An 18,685-nucleotide genomic window follows, 5' to 3' on the forward strand; every position below is an offset into this window, starting at 1 on the left:
TTTTCTGCTCTCGTTTTGTATTTTTATGTTGTGAACTGCCCTGTCATCTTCAGATGAAGGGTGGTATACAAATCTAATTAATAATAGTAATAATAAAGAATGGGCCATCATCACCAACCGCTTCATGGAATGTAATGCACAGCCACAGAAAGTAGTGGGACTGACATGAGCTGCCTTTGAGCGGAGTCCCCATGGCACCACCTTGAAGACAAGCCAGATGCACCCTCTCCCGGTGGACCACATAAGCACAGCCATGTCCAGCTGAGCTGGAATGGAAATGATAGCAATCATTTTTGTATATCGCTTTCATGCAGTATCTGTTCTAGTATCAGTGGAGTACTTAGGTAAATGTATATGTTTGCTCCTCCTCCTGGAGGACTTATGCCCCAAAGTGCACTACTACATTTTTTACAATTATGCTATAAGCCATGGACAGCCAACATGGTGCCCTCCAGATGCTGTTAGACTAAACTCCCAGCATCCCTGACTACTGGTCACCATGACTGGGGCTGATGGGAATTGTAGTCCAACTTCTGGTTACCTCTGTTGTATAGGCATCATCATATAAGGTAAGTCAGTATTTCCCATGTTGCAAAACGGACTGGTGCTTAAAGCAGTTAACCTAAGGCTATCTAGTTGATTCATTAAGTGAGTTTTGAAGCTGGGTCAGGTCAATTTGATTCCTAGTTTAGGTTACAATCCTAATCCATGACTGGAAGAAGTGGGAGTATGATGGAGCAGCACATTCAGCTGTGCTTGCACCAACCAGGGTGAAAGGTAGCAGGGAAAGGGAAGGTCTTGCATGGACTCTGGAGGCCTTTGTGAGATTTTGGACAGTCCCGCAAGATCTTGTGAGACCTTCCCAGAGGACAGTCAGAGAGCTTAAAAGCTCTTTCCACACAGAAGAAACCCAGTGTGCAATCTGTACAATTGAGTTCTGACGGGCCACCAAGCGCGTAAAGCTGTGATTGTGCAAGTTAAATGCATGCAAGTTGTAAGTCAACTATGTTTCTGATGTGGAAGTGAGTTCTGTTGCTTTTATAGCCAAAACTGCGCAATCCATGCACAAAATGGTGGTATCAGCATGTTGCTCTGAGGTTTGAAAATCTTAGAGGGAAGACCCCCCCCCCCCAAGAATAGTCTAATGAGTACTGAACATGTTCAGTGGTCACAGAATACTGTTGATAAAAAATGGAAAAATGAGTGTGATGGAATATCAAATAGAGTATCATGAAATTTTTAAAAACCTATAAATAGCAATTAGAATGTCATTGAAGAGGGTATGGCTGACTGGAACACTGAGCAGGAACACTCCACAATTCTAATTCAGTATGATAAAAGCATTAAAAGCTTATTTAAAAATGGTAGGCAGACCACCATGATAATCTCTCTGAAATGTGCAAAATTTGTTTTTAAAGTGAATTTAATCAATTAGAACTCTAAAAAGTTATTTTTACAGTTTTCTATAAAGTGTACCTCAATGCACTTAAATATATACAATATTGGATGCAAGTTGGCAGTGCTTCAAATTAAGAGCAAACAACTACAGGGGAATCCCCACTTATGCAGCAGTTCCATTCCGGGATGCATGCAAACGGGATTCCCCTGTTCAGCCCCCATTTCACCCCCTTTTGGTACCATTTTTGGTGTGCATGTCAGTGAGAGCGTGTGTGCTGATTGTGTGCAATTGGGGAGTTGCCTGTAAATGTGATGGAGCTGCTGTACTATTCAAACAGTCTGAAATAATGTGTTTGTGGAAGGAGACTGTCCAATTACTTACTCTAATTGTATCTAAATATTTACTTTCCAGATGATCTTAACTTCTGATTAATATATTATCTACAGCAAATATTCCAAAAAAGGAGAAAATAACTGAGAAGTCTTCTACATAACATTGGCTAGGAAATTTTTGAAATAATCTTCATTTCGTCAAACTAACTCTGAGGTTCAGGGAGGGGTCTTTAAGTTTCATTTTTATCAGAGCTGTAACTAGTTTAGAGACTGTAGGACATTATAAAAATATTGCTCAGGAGATGGTTATTATGAAATTTAGAATATGAAAGTAATATTCATTTTTCTATATTGTGGAAATTATTTAATGTCACCATGTTTTTAATGGAAAATGTACTTATTACTGTAAAAAATATGAATTAATAATGGGGGGGGGGGAATATGCACAGGCTCCATCTTCAGACATTACTTGAATATATATTAAGATCCCCTACTGAACTGTGGAAATTCATTCAAAGTAGGATAGTTTTCTCATGAAGCTTGAAAGCCATTTTAATGGATTATGTTCTAATCAAATAATTCCAAGAAATAGAAAAAAACACTAGGGGGAAAAATAGGAATTCTTAAGTTCAGGGCAGATATATATAGGGGCAATGTAAAGGATGACATTTGGGTCATTTGCTATGTGTTCCAGCAATAAAAGTGTAAGTCTGAATCAACATCATCAACAGTGTCAAGGTTATACTGACCCATCAAACAAAGGGATGTCTCAGTTCAAGCCAAGTTTACATATCTTTTCAAATTTTCTTACTATTGTTGTGGTAGGGAACTGGGAGGGGGTAATAGGAAACTGGTTTGATTACACAGTGAACACTACATGAGCTGTAGTGCATGATGGTTTTAAACAAACATCTCTCTTGACATTCAGAGCAACCTGTTACCATGCATGCATTAAAGAAGTGAATTGCAACAAGTAAAAGCAAGTGGGCATACAGCAGGCACAACTGATTCCCAATCAAGTCTCACATTAATTCTGAAAGCACTTGATCCCTGAAGAAATAATTGTTTGACTAGGTCAGCTTTTCAACAGTGCCCCTTCATTAACTCCAATCAATGTCATGAAAGTATTACTGTTCATCTAGTTTGTCGCAGGCCTCTTAAACATCTGAAGAATTGTTTTTTGCTTGCCTGAAAGCACTTCTGCATCTTTTGAGTTAGAGCTGTTGACACAATTCAAAACATTTCCTCCTTTTACAGAAGGTGACTTTGCCTGGAGCTGGTTAGAGGGTTTCCAGTTCTCATTGTGGGAGCTTCTGTGTAGTTTTCGCTTATCTGTTTCAAGTGGGCTGTTTGAAGACTTTGAGTTCTTTGAAAGCCTGCTCCGTTTCCTTGCAACTGGAGATTCTTTTACTGACTGAGATGTTGTAGGACGCAAATGGTATTCATCTGGAGACCCTTTTTTGCGATTTAGCATGTTCTGTTCTTTGTCCATTTCCCTCTGAAGCTTCAGAGCCAGACGTCTATCCTCTTCTTCTTGCTTTTGCCTTTCATAAAACTGCTGCTCCAAACTTATCTGCCTTTCTATATCATCCATCTCTTCTTCATCATCAGTTTGTGAGAAAGTTCGTTTCCTTTTATCATTTAAGTATGAATCAACTGCTGCTTCAGGGAAGGATTCTTGAGATGTTCTCAACTGCATGTCTATTGTAAAACTCTCATTTTTATAGTCATAACCATCCGCACCTCTCTTTGCCTCCCTGATTGCCTGTGGAGATAGTGTGGGCATTTCATTTTCTCTTCCCTTTTCTCTTGATGTACAGATGTTTTTAGTGTTGCTGCTCTCCTGGAAGAAAGAAATGTGCAAATTATAGCTGTCAAATACAGTTCACTATTCCCAAAAGATTTTGCATGTACTCATGTTATAAATATGAAAAAGAACTGGCATTCATATTGGCAATATGGAGTATGGAAATGTATGGGATATTAAAATTCACATAGATATCACATGTACTTATACGAGAATGCTGAAATCTTTATACTCCACAGGAATCAATATATGTATACATTACCTCAGAAAAGGAGCCAGAATGTTCTTCTTGCCAATTTTTAAAGCACTTCTTTGGAGGCAAGGAATTAAAGGGCTTTGGAGACAAATACCTTAAGGAAAAAGGAAAATAAGTACACTTTTACAGCATGTGAAGAACAAAGTCTTAAGGCAAAGTCAGCATAATTCTTAACTTAATGCAATCCTATTTCTATTCAGAAGTAAGTCCTACTGAAGTCAGTAGGTAAGTGGGACTAAGACTGCAATCTAAGAGCAGAGCATGTGGCAAAATGTTATAAAACTAAGCTTTTTATATTGCTTATGCTGCCAGGAGCAACGGTGGAAAAGCATGTGGTCAGAACCAGCTTGGGGAAGTCCAAACTAGGCCACGTTTTCCAAAATGAGAAAATGCACCACCTTCATATTGTTTCTTTAAAAAAACCACAACCCCATCAATTGAAAACGGCCAAAATAAAGTCATATCATAAAGCTCCTATTATCATACTGTTAAATTTCTCCTTCCATGGTGTATATAACGAATTATATCCAAGAAACCAAGAAACCAAGAGACAAATTACTGGATCCAACTTACTTTTTAATGTCCACAGAACTGCAGCTTTTGCTTTTTGATGTTTTGCCAGAATCAGAGGGGGAGGGTCCATGTGACAGGCTGCTGTTCATTTGCTCCTCCGCAGAGCTGTTCTGTATTGACAAAAAAGCACATCAATATAAATAAACATGTTTTTATACAGTCATTAGTCTTTTGGCACAATTTAATACAATCCTAATACATGCAAATGATTTAAACCATTATAAACAAACTCTAATATATCCGTACTGTTCCCAACAAAGGAAACTCTTAGAGCCCTTATTTATATCATACAGAGTTCCCAGAGTGTTGAAATAAAATGCTATCATGAGGCCATCACCCACCAAATCTCCCTAATAAGAGGGAGGTGTAAAAGAAGCATATTGTGATAGAAGAGGGCAGAACCCACCCCCCTCAGAAACAACTGACTGAAGAATTCAGGGACAGAATCTCTGAGTAGGCTCTAATGTAAAACACCAATGAAAGAAACCACTGTTACTGAGACCAAACCCAGGTGGAACTTTCCTCCCATCTACAATAGAATCCAGTGGGTTTTCATTGCCACCACCTCCCATCATGGAAGAAAATGGGTTTTGGCTTTTACCTGGTTCAATATGTGCTCATTTCGCTAGGAACACTTCTAGGTTTAATCTTAAGATTCATTCATAACAGGCATTAGATTCTTAACTAGAAGTAGGAATATTAAAGAAAAATGTTCACAAGTGAAGCCCACTAATTTAAATTAAAAGTAATAGGTTGGAATTTCCTGCATTTGTAATATAAATGTGTAATCTGTAGTCATTTCAAAACTTAGAATTCTTCCAAGTTACATCTTTTAATTTTTAACACAGCTTTTTTCAATTCCAGATTAATCAGAATAGTCAAAGGAGGTAGATCTTGTGAAACCAGGGGGAAATGTTACATTGGGATAGTGAAATAAGCAGACTACATAGAATAAATGTTCAATACGTTGATAATATCTACTTTTTATGCAGAAAGCAGATAAATGTTGGCATCCATCTGCCTCAAAAGAATATGGATTAGTCCTCCAGAGATGATGTCAAACTGCTGGAGAATCATAGCGGCTGCTGTGGCTGCAGAGACCGGTAATTCTTAACTGCTGCCTCCCGCATTGTTTCTACTGCATTAGCAGCACAGAAGTGACCTCTCCAAGGTGCTAGCCTGGGCAGTATGCATGGAGGCCCTGGGCTGCTCAGATGACAAGAGCCCTCTCTCTTAGCATCACTGATGTGGTCCAAAGGGAAGTAGAGCAATACATTTCGTACCAGCTTTCTGGCTGCAGAAGTTGCCAGAAAGAGGCATACAAGACACCATCCAACTGCCTTGAGGACTTTGAATTTATGTACTGTTTACTTCTTAGCCTTTTCTTCTCCCAAAGATGTCCCACAAAGTAGCAGGTAGAGGTATTTTGCTCTGGGTTTACTCCCAAAGCCTTTCTCACAAATGAGTATAGCTGCAAGGCAGCAGAGGTTTAGGATCAGTTTTCCTTCTCCTAGATAGGCTGCCTTCCCATGCTGATGAACCCCATCTTGGGGCATATATAGGTTCTTTAGATAGGTAACATTGAAAAGGTGCCTGGTATGTACCTTCTTCAAATTTTAAGGCTTGAGAAAATAAACTGATGGTATTCTAAGTCACACTTTTTGGAACATTCTGTCTGCACAAGCATTATAGCTTGCCAGATGGAACAATCTTCCCCTCTCCTTGCTCTGTGCGCTGCTCTGGGGTATTCTCTTGATCCGCTCTAAGCCAATTTCAGGAGGCACTGGGGGGAAGGGGGGATGCCTCACTGAATAAGTGAAAGCCCTTATGATGGGGCGCATTCTGTCCTGAGAATTTAATTGAACTGAGTTGTCTACCATCAAGCTGCTACTTACCAGATCGCAACTTAGTTTCCGTGCCAATATTTCATCTAGTAGTAATTGTTCTTCCATCTGTTTTTTCCTTTCTTCTGCTAGCCTCTGCTCTTCTTCCTCTTCTGCCAATAGCCTCTGAATATACTCTTTGCTTGCATTGCTTGCTTCTTCTTCATGAGCCAGTCGTTCTGCTTCTGCCTGAAGTAAGAGTATATCATAACTTATTTCTGACTTTTTCTTGCAGTTTAGAGACTGAACACCATAGCCAAAAGCTTTTTCTTTTGACTGAAGCTTTTGTGGTTTTTTTCTGAAAACTGACTATTAGTGGGTCCCACACAGCTTTCTAGATTTACCTTGCTTATCTCTTCTTCATACTCCTGTCTTAATTCTCCAGGTTTACTTAAACAGCGCACTGGCTGATGTAGGCACACTATCCAGAAAAGAAAAGATTTGAGAAATATAGTTATTAATGAACCAATTAAGGACTGTAGTTTTCCTATAAAGAAACCTCAAGTTCCAATTTAATCTCAGTACTATATGACAGAATACACTTCTAAAGTCACATCAAAATGTAGTTGATCACTTAAGTGCTGTTCTGTCACTGACAGTTTCTGACTTCCTTGGTACTAAAGGATTAAGTAAACCTCCAATATAAATAAGTAAAAGAAGGCTTCAAAGTTTTTCAAAAGAAACTGCAATTGTTTGTTTCAGCCCTTGCACGCTTTGATTTGACTTCTTTAGTAATGGACAAATTCTTGAACTAAGTTCCAAAGAACTACACAACTAGTTCTATGAATCCAAAAGGGCTTTAAATGCTACTGAAATAGAAGATTAAAAAAAAAAAAAAATTGGCTAAAGGTCAAATGAAACTTTTTAAAAAATTATTTCACTGGGCTAGGACAAGCTCTTAATGTAAAACTAAATTCTGGCCCAGAGGTTTCAAACCCATTCATGTAGACAAGAGTATTCCAATTCTGTAGTGCTCACTTTCAGAAATGGTTACTTTTCCATATTCTATTACTTCAGCCTTGCAAATAAACCAGGAAATGCTGGTACCCACAAATGTTTTACTATCCACCTGTCCACTATTCACACTGTAGGCATGCCAATGCCTTAAAAAACATTCCCCAACAAAGCAGTCCATTTTGAGCTTTCAAATGTGTCCTTGTCTCGCCACCTGGAGGATATCTTTACTTTCTCCAGACCACAAGGTGGATGCCTGGATACTTACCCGTATTTTTCGCTCTATAACACGCACCCGACCATAACACGCACGTAGTTTTTAGAGGACGAAAATCCGTAGGCATGCCACCCGCAGGCATTCCCTCCATAACACGCACAGACATTTCCCCTTACTTTTTAGGAGGAAAAAAGTGAGTGTTGTGGTGCAAAAAGTACAGTAATTTACTGTGTTCCCAAAAGCATTATTCTAACCTTTTAAACATTTGTAACATATTTATAAGGCCATATATGCCAGGTTTACTCACTATCTTCTTCTACATCCTGTCCACTAATTCTGCGTTGGCATTCTTCTGGAAAATGTTTTTGAATCTTTTCCCATAATTCCAAATTAATAAGAGTGTTATTGCGGGCATTATATCGTGCCCAAGAAGAGACTCGCCGACGACAGAAAGGGCAGTACAGGCTGCTCTTTTCCACTGTAAGCTGAAAACAGGAATTGCAGAGAGTGTGGTTGCATGGCAGTGTGACTGGTTCCAGTAAAATCTCCATGCAGATATTACAGCGACAGTCAGATAAGGACAGTGGAGCCTCCGATTTCTTCGACATGCTGTCTAAGGGAAGGTGACTAGTGCATCATCAGCATCTGAAACCATGACACAGTGTCTGCTTAGAATCATCAAAAATGCAGAAAAGTTATCACTACTGGCTCAGCTATTTGGCGCTTTACCTTACAATGTTCTCAACATCCTTCTCTGATCTAACCTTTTTATCACCCCTCTCCCATGGTGTATGTTTGATGTGCACACTGTATAATGGGTGAGCAAACTTTTTCCGCAGGGAGCCGGTCCACTGTCCCTCAGACTTTGTTGAGGGCCGGCCTATCTATCTATCTATCTATCTATCTGTATATATAAAACAAATTTCTATGCACACTGTGAGGGGGGCAAGTAGTCCTCCTCCCAGCCCCAGCCGCCTTCTTGGTTTGCCGCCTGCCTCATTCGCCGAAGGGCTGGTGATGGTGGCGTGAAACGGGCTTCCTCCCCACCTAGAGAAAGAAGGCGCTGTGCTTACCTTCCCAGGGTAAGCACCCCCACCCCCACTTCTCGTGAAGTGGATAGGCAGAGAGAGATCATCTGCTCCGCTCTCTGGCCCACAGGAGCACCAGGGCAGCGGCAGGAGGAAGAGGCCGAGCGGCGGCTGCTTTGCCAATCAAACACAGCTGAGGTAAACCAGGCACAGCGTTTGATTGGCAGAGCTGCCGCCGCTCGGCCGCTTCCTCCCGTTGCCATCTCCAGGAGTCTCGGCTTCGCAGCGGGTTCTGGCTTCACGGCACGGGCCAGATCTAGGAGCCAGGTGGGCCAGATCCGGCCCGGGGGCCTTAGTTTGCCGACCCCTGCTGTTTAAGTTCTACATAGAACAGTCCTATCAACTATGAGTCTGCATCAACATATTCGGTATTCATTCAAGAGCCTGTGCTTTGCTTTATTTTATTATATCCTCTGCCAATTTACAGCTTGAGGTATTAGAAGTACTGGGCTTGCATGTTCCCCTGTCTTTACAACTGGGCAGGAGGAGGACTTCTACGAAGTTTAGTTTTGCTAAAGAATTGTGGTTCAGCTTTACATATGAACCAAGGATCTTTGTTTAAAACAAAATATGGTCAATGTCAAAACAACCAACTAGCCTTATTCGGTTCGGTCTTCTCTATGTATATATGGAGGAACACAGTGTAAGTCCTTATCTTCACTTGTTAAATGGGATGAAAACAAGCATGTATTCATATTTTACTAACTGAAAGTGGTTGAAATGAATTGAAATACCACTTTCCAGTCCAAAGAGAAACCTGCAGCTGCTTTTCACATGTGCCTGTGAAGCTCAAAATTCTAGTAAGAACCCTGCTTAGTATTTACTGTTAATTTCAACAATTTGTTTAACGCTTAGTCATAGTCATCTCTAATCAGTGTACAGGAGGTCCAGTAAGATGAAAAATAAACGAACGCTATACAATCAGAATTCATTAAAAAAGTTTGTTGCAATAAAAAACATCAGTAAGCACAAGAAGATCAACAGGGAGGAGGCCCAAAATACTGACAGTAAGGCTCCTTGTGGGTACAAACCATGTATCCGAGCCATGGAGCAGTGGTGTGTGTTAACAGCAACTCCCTTGACGGCCCCAGTGATTAGGAATATAAAGGATCAGTCAGTCCCTGAGGTATCCCAGGTCCAAGTTGCTAAAAGCCTTGAAAATTAATACAAAATCCTTGAACCTGGACTGGTAGCATATGGGCAGTCAGTGCAAGCTTCTGAGTACTGTAGTTACATGCATTTCCATTGCATAGAACAGTATTTTCATTACAAGTAGGCATCATGCTGTTATTAAAAGCTGCTTGCCAATTTAGATACAAAAATGGCTTTACAAAACATCGTGCACAGATATAGGATGCTGGTGCAGGAACAACAGGTCAATTCAAAAAGCACTGATAATTTCTAAACAGAAAAATGGGGCGGGGCTGACCGTGAGAGACCATTCCCATATACAAAAGCTTACTCAAGGTATGTCGAGTCAAACCAGTAAGAATCACCTTTCATATCCTATTCGCATTTAACCTGAAACTCACCTACATGCACTGTTTTCTGGTTCCCAACTTGTTTTAATAAGATTATTTTTTTTGCCCGAAGACTACAGGTGTGTGCGCGCACAACAGGAAGTTTGGCCAGAGATATGTGTGCTCAATTCCCTTCCACGAACATTTCAGTGAATATACACGGGAAAGTGTGAGTTGCGAGTCCTACTGTTACTGCTGTTGGTTCTCCTCGTCCTCCTCTTCTTCTCCTCACACACTTGGAGAAAAGTTCTTCAGCTTCCCCACTGTCAGGAGCGAAGGCCAAGAAGCCTCTCGACGTCCGCCCCACATTTCTAGGCCAGAGGCCTAGGAAACATTCGCCTCAGGGGGCCCCGGCTGACAAGTGGGAACTAAGCGGAGCCTGAGGCCGCGGGGCTTCCAGAACCGATTCACCGTTCCGACGCTTGACTTCCCGTTGCTAGGCGCCAAAATGGAGACCCCGGAAGAGGAAACCGCGCGTGAGCCCGGCGACTCGGTGTCCGCCTGTCTCGGAATTCTGACCCGCCACTTCCCCCCCTCCCCTCCCTCCCGTTCCACGCGCGTGCGCGAGAGAGCCCGCCCAACGGCTAGCTTTTATTCCGAGAAAGGGCGAGGAAGCGGGAGAGGCGTCTAACCTGCCTCAGCGCGCGCAGACGACGCGCGCATGCGTGCCAGGAGAACTCCTGTACAGCCGCGCCTACAAGCGCGCGGAGGGAAATCCCGCCCCTTTCTGCCTCTGCGTTTAGTCCTGCCGCAGGCTTCGAGCGTGGAATAATCGAGTTGCGGTACTGCAGCTGGTGCGGGAGGGCCAGTGCGGGTGTGCTGTTTGATTCGGAGCACCGCAGGCTTTTGAGTACTATGGTGGGGGAAAGCGTTTTATTGAGCCACAATGTATAAAATAATGAAACACTAATAATTGCAAGATTGCTGTACTCATTTTGAGAGCTTTTTGTGTTTATGCTCAAGTGTTTTGTTCCCCCCCCATAGTGTTTATACAATTGGTTCAGTCCGTTTGGGCAACGACTTTAGAAAACGAACCAACCGTTATTTGCTTTTTAAGATTGAAGTTAATTATATTTAGACAACCGTTTTTGGCTTAAGAGGAGATTGGAGGACCATAAGGTCCGGGGGGGGGGAGTGGTATATAAATGCAATAAGCGACTTGGGACCAGCTTACTTGAAAGAGTGCCTCCTGTGATGGAAATGGGCATAGATCTTGATCCTCTTCAGAGGCATACTGTGGGTGCCTCCACCCAGGCTGGCCCAAAACATTTTGGCACCCGAGGTGTACCCCAAAATAGCACTCCCCTACCCACCAGGACAGAAAGGGTGAGAGAAAATCTACATCAGGAGCGAGAGAGAGAAGAAAAATCAACCAGATTTGCTGCTTCTCTGGATCCTGCCACCTGAGGCAGTTGCCTCACCTTGCCTCGTGCATGGGCCAGCCCTGGTGAAGAAACTTGCTTTTCAGTACAGTGGTACCTCGGGTTACATACGCTTCAGGTTACAGACTCCGCTAACCCAGAAATAGTGCTTCAGGTTTAGAACTTTGCTTCAGGATAAGTACAGAAATTGGGCTCCGGCGGCGCAGCGGCAGCAGGAGGCCCCATTAGCTAAAGTGGTGCTTCAGGTTAAGAACAGTTTCAGGTTAAGAACTGTTACCGGAAAAATCCGAGGGCTCCCTTGGACAAAATAAAGACACCAACCAGAATAACTTGGAGCAAAACAGCAGCCTGTAGGCTTGGCCTTTATTGAACTGTTGCAACAGGGTGTTCCCCTCACTTGCGAGAGAGAGGAAAGACCCAGAAAGATGGTGCGCAAGACCTTATAAAAACTTTTGAAATTCCCATCCTCTAGGTCAAGCCCACCCCCAGAAACATCATGCATACATTACAGAAAGGAGGGGTTGACATCATGCATACATTACAGAAAGGAGGGGTTGACATCGTGCATACATTACAGAAAGGAGGGGTTGAGGGAGGAGTTGTGGTGGTAACCTGAGTGTCCTGTCACCTGGCTGGTTCCTCCTTTCCCCCTCCCCATGAGTCACTTCCAGGAGACAAAGGGGAGTTGGCAGTTTCCTGCCCCCAGAGGGAAGATCTGATCATTGTCCTTTGTTTCAGTCCATGCTGAATCCACTCCCATATGCAAGTTCTTTGTGATCTTGATGGTCTTCTGTCTAGGACCATCAGGGTTGGCATAGCAACTGGGCAGGGCTCCTGTGGATGTGCTGGGATGGTGAAGGGATTATGGCTGACCAGAACCAAGCCACCCCCCTTTGATAGTCCTTGTCATATGGAGTAAAATAAAAATGGAACAGTGCAAATCCGATGTATGGTTGATTTTTCTATGAATTTATAACAGAAGTGTGGCATATGTAGTGTGTGAGTGTGAGTGTGTGAAGTTTGTACAAACTGAATGATTGGGGTGGGGGGTTCCTGCTACAGAACGGACCTCCGAAACGAATTAAGTACTTAACCCAAGGTACCACTGTAGTAGTGCCTAGCTATGGAATGCTTTTCTCAGAGAGACCAACTTGAAGCCATCTTAGTGGGTGTTTTGGTGCCAACTGAATGTTTCTGTTCTTTTAAATTATTATGCAGTCTAATTAGAGCTGTATGAGCAGGAGGAAATGGGCTTTTCAGGGACCCCCCCCCCCCGCCAAAGTGGGAAGCCATGTTGTCGTCATCTCCCCTCTCCATTTTTTCCCTTAGTTTTTAAAATTGATGTATTTCAGTTATATTAATCTAACCCATAGAGAATGTTATGTTATCGGGCAGCATATATAAATGGATATGTAAAGGTATGCCCCTAGGTGTGTTTCATAGATTACCCCTTACCCATTTTATGCTCCAAACAAAACTTAAGTAGTTTCTGCTGACGAAGAGGACACTGAAAATGGCTAATAATGAAGTGTTGCAGCCCAGCCATTAGACATGAGTGTGCATAATACTTTCTTTAAACTATGAATCACTTTATTGAGCAGTTTGTGATTTCATCAGGTGCAGACAGTACATATTAGACGTAGAGTGTGCTCTGGTGTCAATTTGCTTTTAAATGGGGCTGAATAAGACATGGTGACTAACTTTTAACTGCATTGGTAACAGAGAAGAAGATAATAACATGCAGCTATGTTTCTAAATGGCAAAAGAAAGCATAGGAACTATGAGGGTATACATAGTGAACAAAAGTCAAGCTAATCATGGCCAATCATGGATGGCTTAGTGCACTTGAGGTTGCAAGTAAATAAGTATGCATTTAAAAAATCGCCTGAGGAGGACTTCCTCTTTATACCCCACATTTTTTACTGTGAGAAAATTGATCAACAAATTGGGAGCAGGCACTCCCTGAAGTATGCAGCAAGACCCAGCAAATATGTACATTACACTCGCACCAAGACATATGTTTGAGATATATGCAATTATGCCTGCCTCTCAAGAAAGGGGCCTGTATTTCAAGTGAGAAACCAAAAAAAGGGAACTTCAAGATTATTACTCTACTGTAGGATCTGGGTGATAGATTTCAAAAGACAGGAGCAAAATGGGAGTTGTTAATATTAGTAGTAATAATAATGCATAGCTTTAGTCATGCTTCACATATGCAGTCTTCATAATCCGTACAACTTCTCTGTGAATTGGGCCAGTACAGTGCAACTTTTCTCTGTTAAAGATGGGGTGAAGACTGAGAGGAAGTCTTGCATAAAGCTACTGAGTAAGGACTTTGCAGGTATAAGCAGTTTTGGAGACAATTTGTTTCTAGGTTATAATCCTTTAGGGTGTGTCTCTTGTTTTTTGCAAGCATGTTCAGTTTTTTCTGTATTCCACTATGCGAATAGCAGACAGCAGACTTCGCTGAAGCAGCTGGTTCTTCACCACGTTGTTTATAATAGAGGTGATGTCATTGGCATAATCTTGCCTTTGATCAGCAGGATAGTAGCAGGCATTGTGACAATTTGTAATGAAAAATGCACAGAGGGCTTTAACATCTCCTTCTTGCAGCCCCAGTTTCTCCAGTACAGACTCCCAGGCCAGCCTAATTCTTTGGTTTCTGCCTTTTCGCCTCAGAACAGATGACAGAGTAGGAAGGGCTTTTGCCAGATCTGGTAGCATTTCTACCACTTCAGAATGTAAGCAGCGAATAGTTTCACAAATGTAGCTGTAGAAAAGATTTACCTCCACAGAAGAGAATCTGGAAGAAGATATGGAAATATAACCCAATTTTCAAATAATTAAAGTCAACAGGACCAGGATTTATTGCTATTCAGGTAACAGGAGATATTATAAAGCTACAATCCTGACTACACTTCTTAAGGTGTGTATTTTATTGAACCAGTGGAAATTTAATTCGAGCCAAAAGAAACCATGTTTGTGATAATTAAGCCCAATCCTAAAATGTTTATTTGAAGTAATTCCCTAAAACTAAGGCTAAGTCAGCGTTTAGGTTTACATTTTGGACATAAAGTTGGAAAGTTTTCAATATTTATTCAGAAGTCCTAAATGGAATTATTTCTCTCCAATATTCCATCATTATAAATTAAAATCATCAATCACCACATGTTCATGTGTTGCCCATATGTTAAACCTATCAAATGATGGTTACAATCTTATGATACCATTATCAGGCACTTTACAGCCAAGTTAATATTATTAAAACTTTTATTAGATTTTTTGCCCTCGATTTTTCTTTCTCACCTGCCTTCTAGCAGTGATGACCACATTTCATCCTGGTCGAACTCATGCTCCATTACTGTAGTCCGAAACTCAAACTTCTCTGTTAATTTCTGAATGCTAGAGTCTAGCACTGTAAACTGACCCTCTAAAGTCTGCAGTTTGTTCTCCACTCTGTTATGATTTAAAAGCCAGAAGAAGTTATTAAAAGTAAGAACAAGTTAGTCAGGAGTCTCCACTTCTGTAGCATATCCCAAGACTCATAGCTACAGGTTGATTGTAATCACTTGATGAATTTAATCAGCATATGGCTCTGGAACAATACACTTTCTGCATCAGGAAGCATGTTAAACCCTGTATTGCATTATGGCTGCTGCCACTGCGAAAAGAACTGAACTTATGACAAAGCAAGATAATACCAAGGAATATTAAATCTACAATGCTATGCGTGCTTATCTGGGAGCAAGTCATACTGAGCTCACATACACTTATTTTCAAGCAAATATGTACACCATTGTGTACACAGCAGAGTTTTTATTCACTGCCTTTTATACATAGATTTAATGTAGAACTACAGGAGAATAATGGACATACTCTTCAGTTTCAAGTGATCAAATATTTCATGGGTATCTTAACATCAGAAGGTCCCTTTGAAAGGGAGTTAGTTTTAGGCATCACATATTTTTCATTTATTCACAGACCCTTTAAGAACTAGAATTTTATTCATTGTTTGGGGTATAACCAGGTCTTTTTTCCCCCCAGCCAAAACTCACTGGAACTCAGTTCCGCCACCTCTCAGGTAGGCACCATTGCCATTATAAGAGAACAAGGGAGGCATTCATGCTGAGCACCAATTTTTCTAGAAAAACAGCATTGGGTACAGCAAATCAACATTAGATGGTGCTCTTCAAATGGTAGCGCAATAGGGACATTCCAGAGATGCGAGTCCAAAACTTACAAAGTCTTATGTATAACATAGTGAGCATGCAAGTGCATTCCAACTTAATTTGATTCTTAATTTGATTTTTAATGACTGATGCTTTAATGTATTTTTAATCTCTTGTTGGAAGCCGCCCAGCCAGATGGGCAGGGTATAAGTAATAAATATTATTATTATTATTATTATTATTGAAAAGCCAGAATCAAAGCCACGTGGAAAGCCATGTTTTAGTCCTGATCACAGGCTAACCACTTTTTAATCAGCATATAATATGGAAACAATTCCCTAACCTTGAATTACTGCAAAGATAATTGATGCATATTGTAACACATACAAGAATTTCAGTCCTAAATACATTTACCAATATGTCAACCCATGGACATTTATATCTAAATACAGTATACGTGTGCAGGGCCCCAGTCCAAAAATAAACACCTAGTGGTGTTTAAAAGAGTAAAGAAGAAACACTGTAAACTCTGCAAACCAAGTCATTAATATTTTCATTATTTCTATAATTTCATTAGACATAAAAGAATATGTAACAGCATATTCAACAATACAGTATTTAAGGCTTGGACAGTAGACATTTTCCACCATCATCCAGACCATCATATAAAGGCAGTTACTATATAAAGGTAGCAACTGCTGCCTTCCAAAATAATGTATTATATATCACTTTTTGTAAGCTGCCTTGGAAATTCATCAGGCAGAAAAACAGTATCAATATTATAAACATCTAATTTATAAGGTGTGAATTTTTTTGCTGTTTCTCACAATCTACCCCCAACAAAGCAAATTGGTTTCCCCTTCATGACCTGTTTAATGTCTTGTTCAGAGCACACAGTGATATAGCTTCTCTGGCCATCTTCAGGGAGAGAAAAATAACCGTATGTTTAAATGCTGGTTAGCTTCTCTTTTGCAGCAGACAGCAAACATATAACAGGAGTTCCAACTTGTGCTGAAGGTCAATTTTCACTTATATCTTTTTATAGCAAGCCAGGACATCCAAGTTTAGCTTATTAACACATGCCCACAAGCACGGTGTTTATTGAACCACAGTGGATCAGTTGTGACAGTTTCTCTTGCTTACATGAAGATAAATGAATTATTTTCACACAAACTACACTAACTTGTTAAATTACTAATTTTCTATGTATGTCTGTTTAGATTCATATTGGGTTGCTGTGTGGGAGGTACAGCAGTTTACTGCTTCAGTCTTTATGTATTTAAAATATTAATGTTGCCACCCATGTTAAATACATCTCTTTTCATTTACCGGTACATCATTTATGGTAAGTTGCTGCTCAGCTCCCAATACCCAACTGTAGCAATATACATGAGTCACATCAGGTACAAAGAGAACATGTATGAAGAAATTGCCACCCCTCTTTACATATACATATCTATACCTACGCATACACGAAATATGTGAAAGGAACACATCTCTTTTAAAGTAAAAAAAACTAGCTATTTATAGATGCATTGATCTCATTTGTCCTCTGTTCCTGATACAAGAGTACAAATGACTTCTGTATTCTGTTATTAGAACCAGAAGACAAAATATGTTCCAAGAAGCAGCTACTTAACCTATAAGACATTCATTCGTATAGCAAGCAGAGCAGGAGAAAATATGTAGTGGTTGCAAAACTGTGCAGCAATTTGCTCAGAATATATGGCAGTTTATATCAAATAAGTAAATATTTTGGGCACAGGAAATGTTTGCTATATAATTCAATGCCTCAGTTTATCCAATCCCTCAAACCATTGCTTAGAGGTTTAGAAATGAACTGCAGGCTTGTGTACCTCCTCTTCCCCTCAAGCACACAGCTTCATTTTCAGTTTGTCATTCCATGTTTGCTAAATAATCCAGATTGACAAACTATGCTCTTGCAGTCCATACTTGAAATGCATGGTTTACCCTCTAAACCAGAGTTTGCTGATTTGAATAGCATGGTCAATGCCTGCCTGTCATTTTAAGATACCAGTAAAATTGCATACCCATAAGTTTGGTACTGTGGCAAAAGCAAAAGTTAACACTTTTGTTTATTGTTCTAATCATCCAAAACTTCCTACTTTACAGAAAATGACCAGAAACAATATTAGGCTCTTATAAAAGGTTTAAGTCACCGTTTGTATACACAGCTTAGATCTCACAAAAGCCTTATCAGTTAAAGCTTTATTCTCCATAAATATGAAAAGATCAAGAAGAAACCCAGGATTTTAGAGTATGCTGCTACTATCCCTACATACAGTTATCAGTATCAATCACACCTTCTGCACACCTTCTGCTCTTACAAATAAAAGGATGAGAATGAGCCAAGAATCACTATGCTATGAAACAGTTACAGATAGGTAGCCGTGTTGGTCTGCCATAGTCAAAATAAAAAAAATCCTTCCAGTAGCACCTTTAAGACCAACTAAGTTAGTTCTTGGTATGAGCTTTCGTGTGCAAGCACACTTCTTCAGATACACATGCTATGAAAGAAATACTTCCCTGATAAAAGGAAAGGTGCTTTTATTGGCAGAAAATTTAGCATATTGGTTTTTTCTTTTAAAACTTACATTTTCAGTTTGTGTAGTAAAAGTAAATTGTAAGTTGTGATTTAATAACAGCAAAAGAATATTAATGTAAATAAACGAGGCGGAAGTATCTAAACCTGGGCATATTGATAACATTTTATGATAACAACTATGTAACAATAGGTTGAAAAAAATTAATTAGGAACTCATGTTTGATTTCTTCATAGAAGAAACCTAGATTGTGCTGCATAATTTAAGACTTAAGGATTCCTTGGAATCAGCTTTTTGCTTTTGAACCACGATAGAGGAAAATACAGCTTCTAGGATCCACCATTGAGAAATTCAGGCATACTCATGGATAAATTATACATTAAAGCTCAAATCCAAATACTGGGTAGATGTAGTTCAGCTGACTTAAGTGTGCATGAAGGGATCTGGAAGATCAAAGCTAAATCATAAGCACAAGTTACTTTGAAAGTCTTCTGATGGCATTGGAATTTACAATAGCATGTACCAATATGCAATTTTTTCC

The 18,685-nt window shown here is 40.3% G+C and overlaps 2 protein-coding genes across 3 annotated transcripts; both read right to left on the bottom strand.

The window, feature by feature from the left end:
* Positions 1-2,515: 2,515 nt before the first annotated feature.
* Positions 2,516-10,564, bottom strand: RNF168 (ring finger protein 168). Of its 2 annotated transcripts, none has more exons than XM_081007316.1 (7): positions 10,217-10,564; positions 7,729-8,066; positions 6,595-6,671; positions 6,263-6,439; positions 4,368-4,477; positions 3,801-3,888; positions 2,516-3,574 (listed from the first exon to the last, which is right to left on the bottom strand). In XM_081007316.1, the coding sequence occupies exons 2-7, from the start codon at positions 8,027-8,029 to the stop codon at positions 2,870-2,872; spliced, it is 1,458 nt and encodes a 485-aa protein (XP_080863442.1). In that variant the 5' UTR covers positions 8,030-8,066; positions 10,217-10,564; the 3' UTR covers positions 2,516-2,869. The 2 variants fall into 2 exon arrangements, with proteins under 2 accessions (XP_080863442.1, XP_080863441.1); XM_081007315.1 differs by having other exon boundaries at positions 10,042-10,563.
* Positions 10,565-12,979: 2,415 nt separating this feature from the next.
* On the bottom strand, positions 12,980-18,581 carry SMCO1 (single-pass membrane protein with coiled-coil domains 1). Its single transcript, XM_081007338.1, has 4 exons — positions 18,104-18,581; positions 16,449-17,959; positions 14,718-14,867; positions 12,980-14,214 (listed from the first exon to the last, which is right to left on the bottom strand). Exons 2-4 carry the CDS (start codon positions 16,496-16,498, stop codon positions 13,830-13,832), a joined length of 585 nt encoding a protein of 194 aa, XP_080863464.1. The 5' UTR covers positions 16,499-17,959; positions 18,104-18,581; the 3' UTR covers positions 12,980-13,829.
* Positions 18,582-18,685: the final 104 nt, after the last annotated feature.

Source organism: Podarcis pityusensis, assembly GCF_964106645.2.
Source record: "Podarcis pityusensis genome assembly, chromosome: 5".
NCBI lineage: Eukaryota > Metazoa > Chordata > Lepidosauria > Squamata > Lacertidae > Podarcis > Podarcis pityusensis.

Excerpts from the sequence above, each read along its gene's own strand:
- RNF168 (XM_081007316.1), bottom strand. The coding sequence starts at position 8,029 with ATGTCGAAGAAATCGGAGGCTCCACTGTCCTTATCTGACTGTCGCTGT. Across the intron at positions 6,440-6,594 it reads ATGAAGAAGAGATAAGCAAG|GCAGAAGCAGAACGACTGGC; the intron begins GTAAATCTAGAA and ends CTCTTACTTCAG. Across the intron at positions 3,889-4,367 it reads AGTTCTGTGGACATTAAAAA|GTATTTGTCTCCAAAGCCCT; the intron begins GTAAGTTGGATC and ends TTTTTCCTTAAG.
- SMCO1 (XM_081007338.1), bottom strand. The coding sequence starts at position 16,498 with ATGGCCAGAGAAGCTATATCACTGTGTGCTCTGAACAAGACATTAAAC. Across the intron at positions 14,868-16,448 it reads CTGAACAAGACATTAAACAG|AGTGGAGAACAAACTGCAGA; the intron begins GTCATGAAGGGG and ends AAATCATAACAG. Across the intron at positions 14,215-14,717 it reads TCATCACTGCTAGAAGGCAG|ATTCTCTTCTGTGGAGGTAA; the intron begins GTGAGAAAGAAA and ends ATCTTCTTCCAG.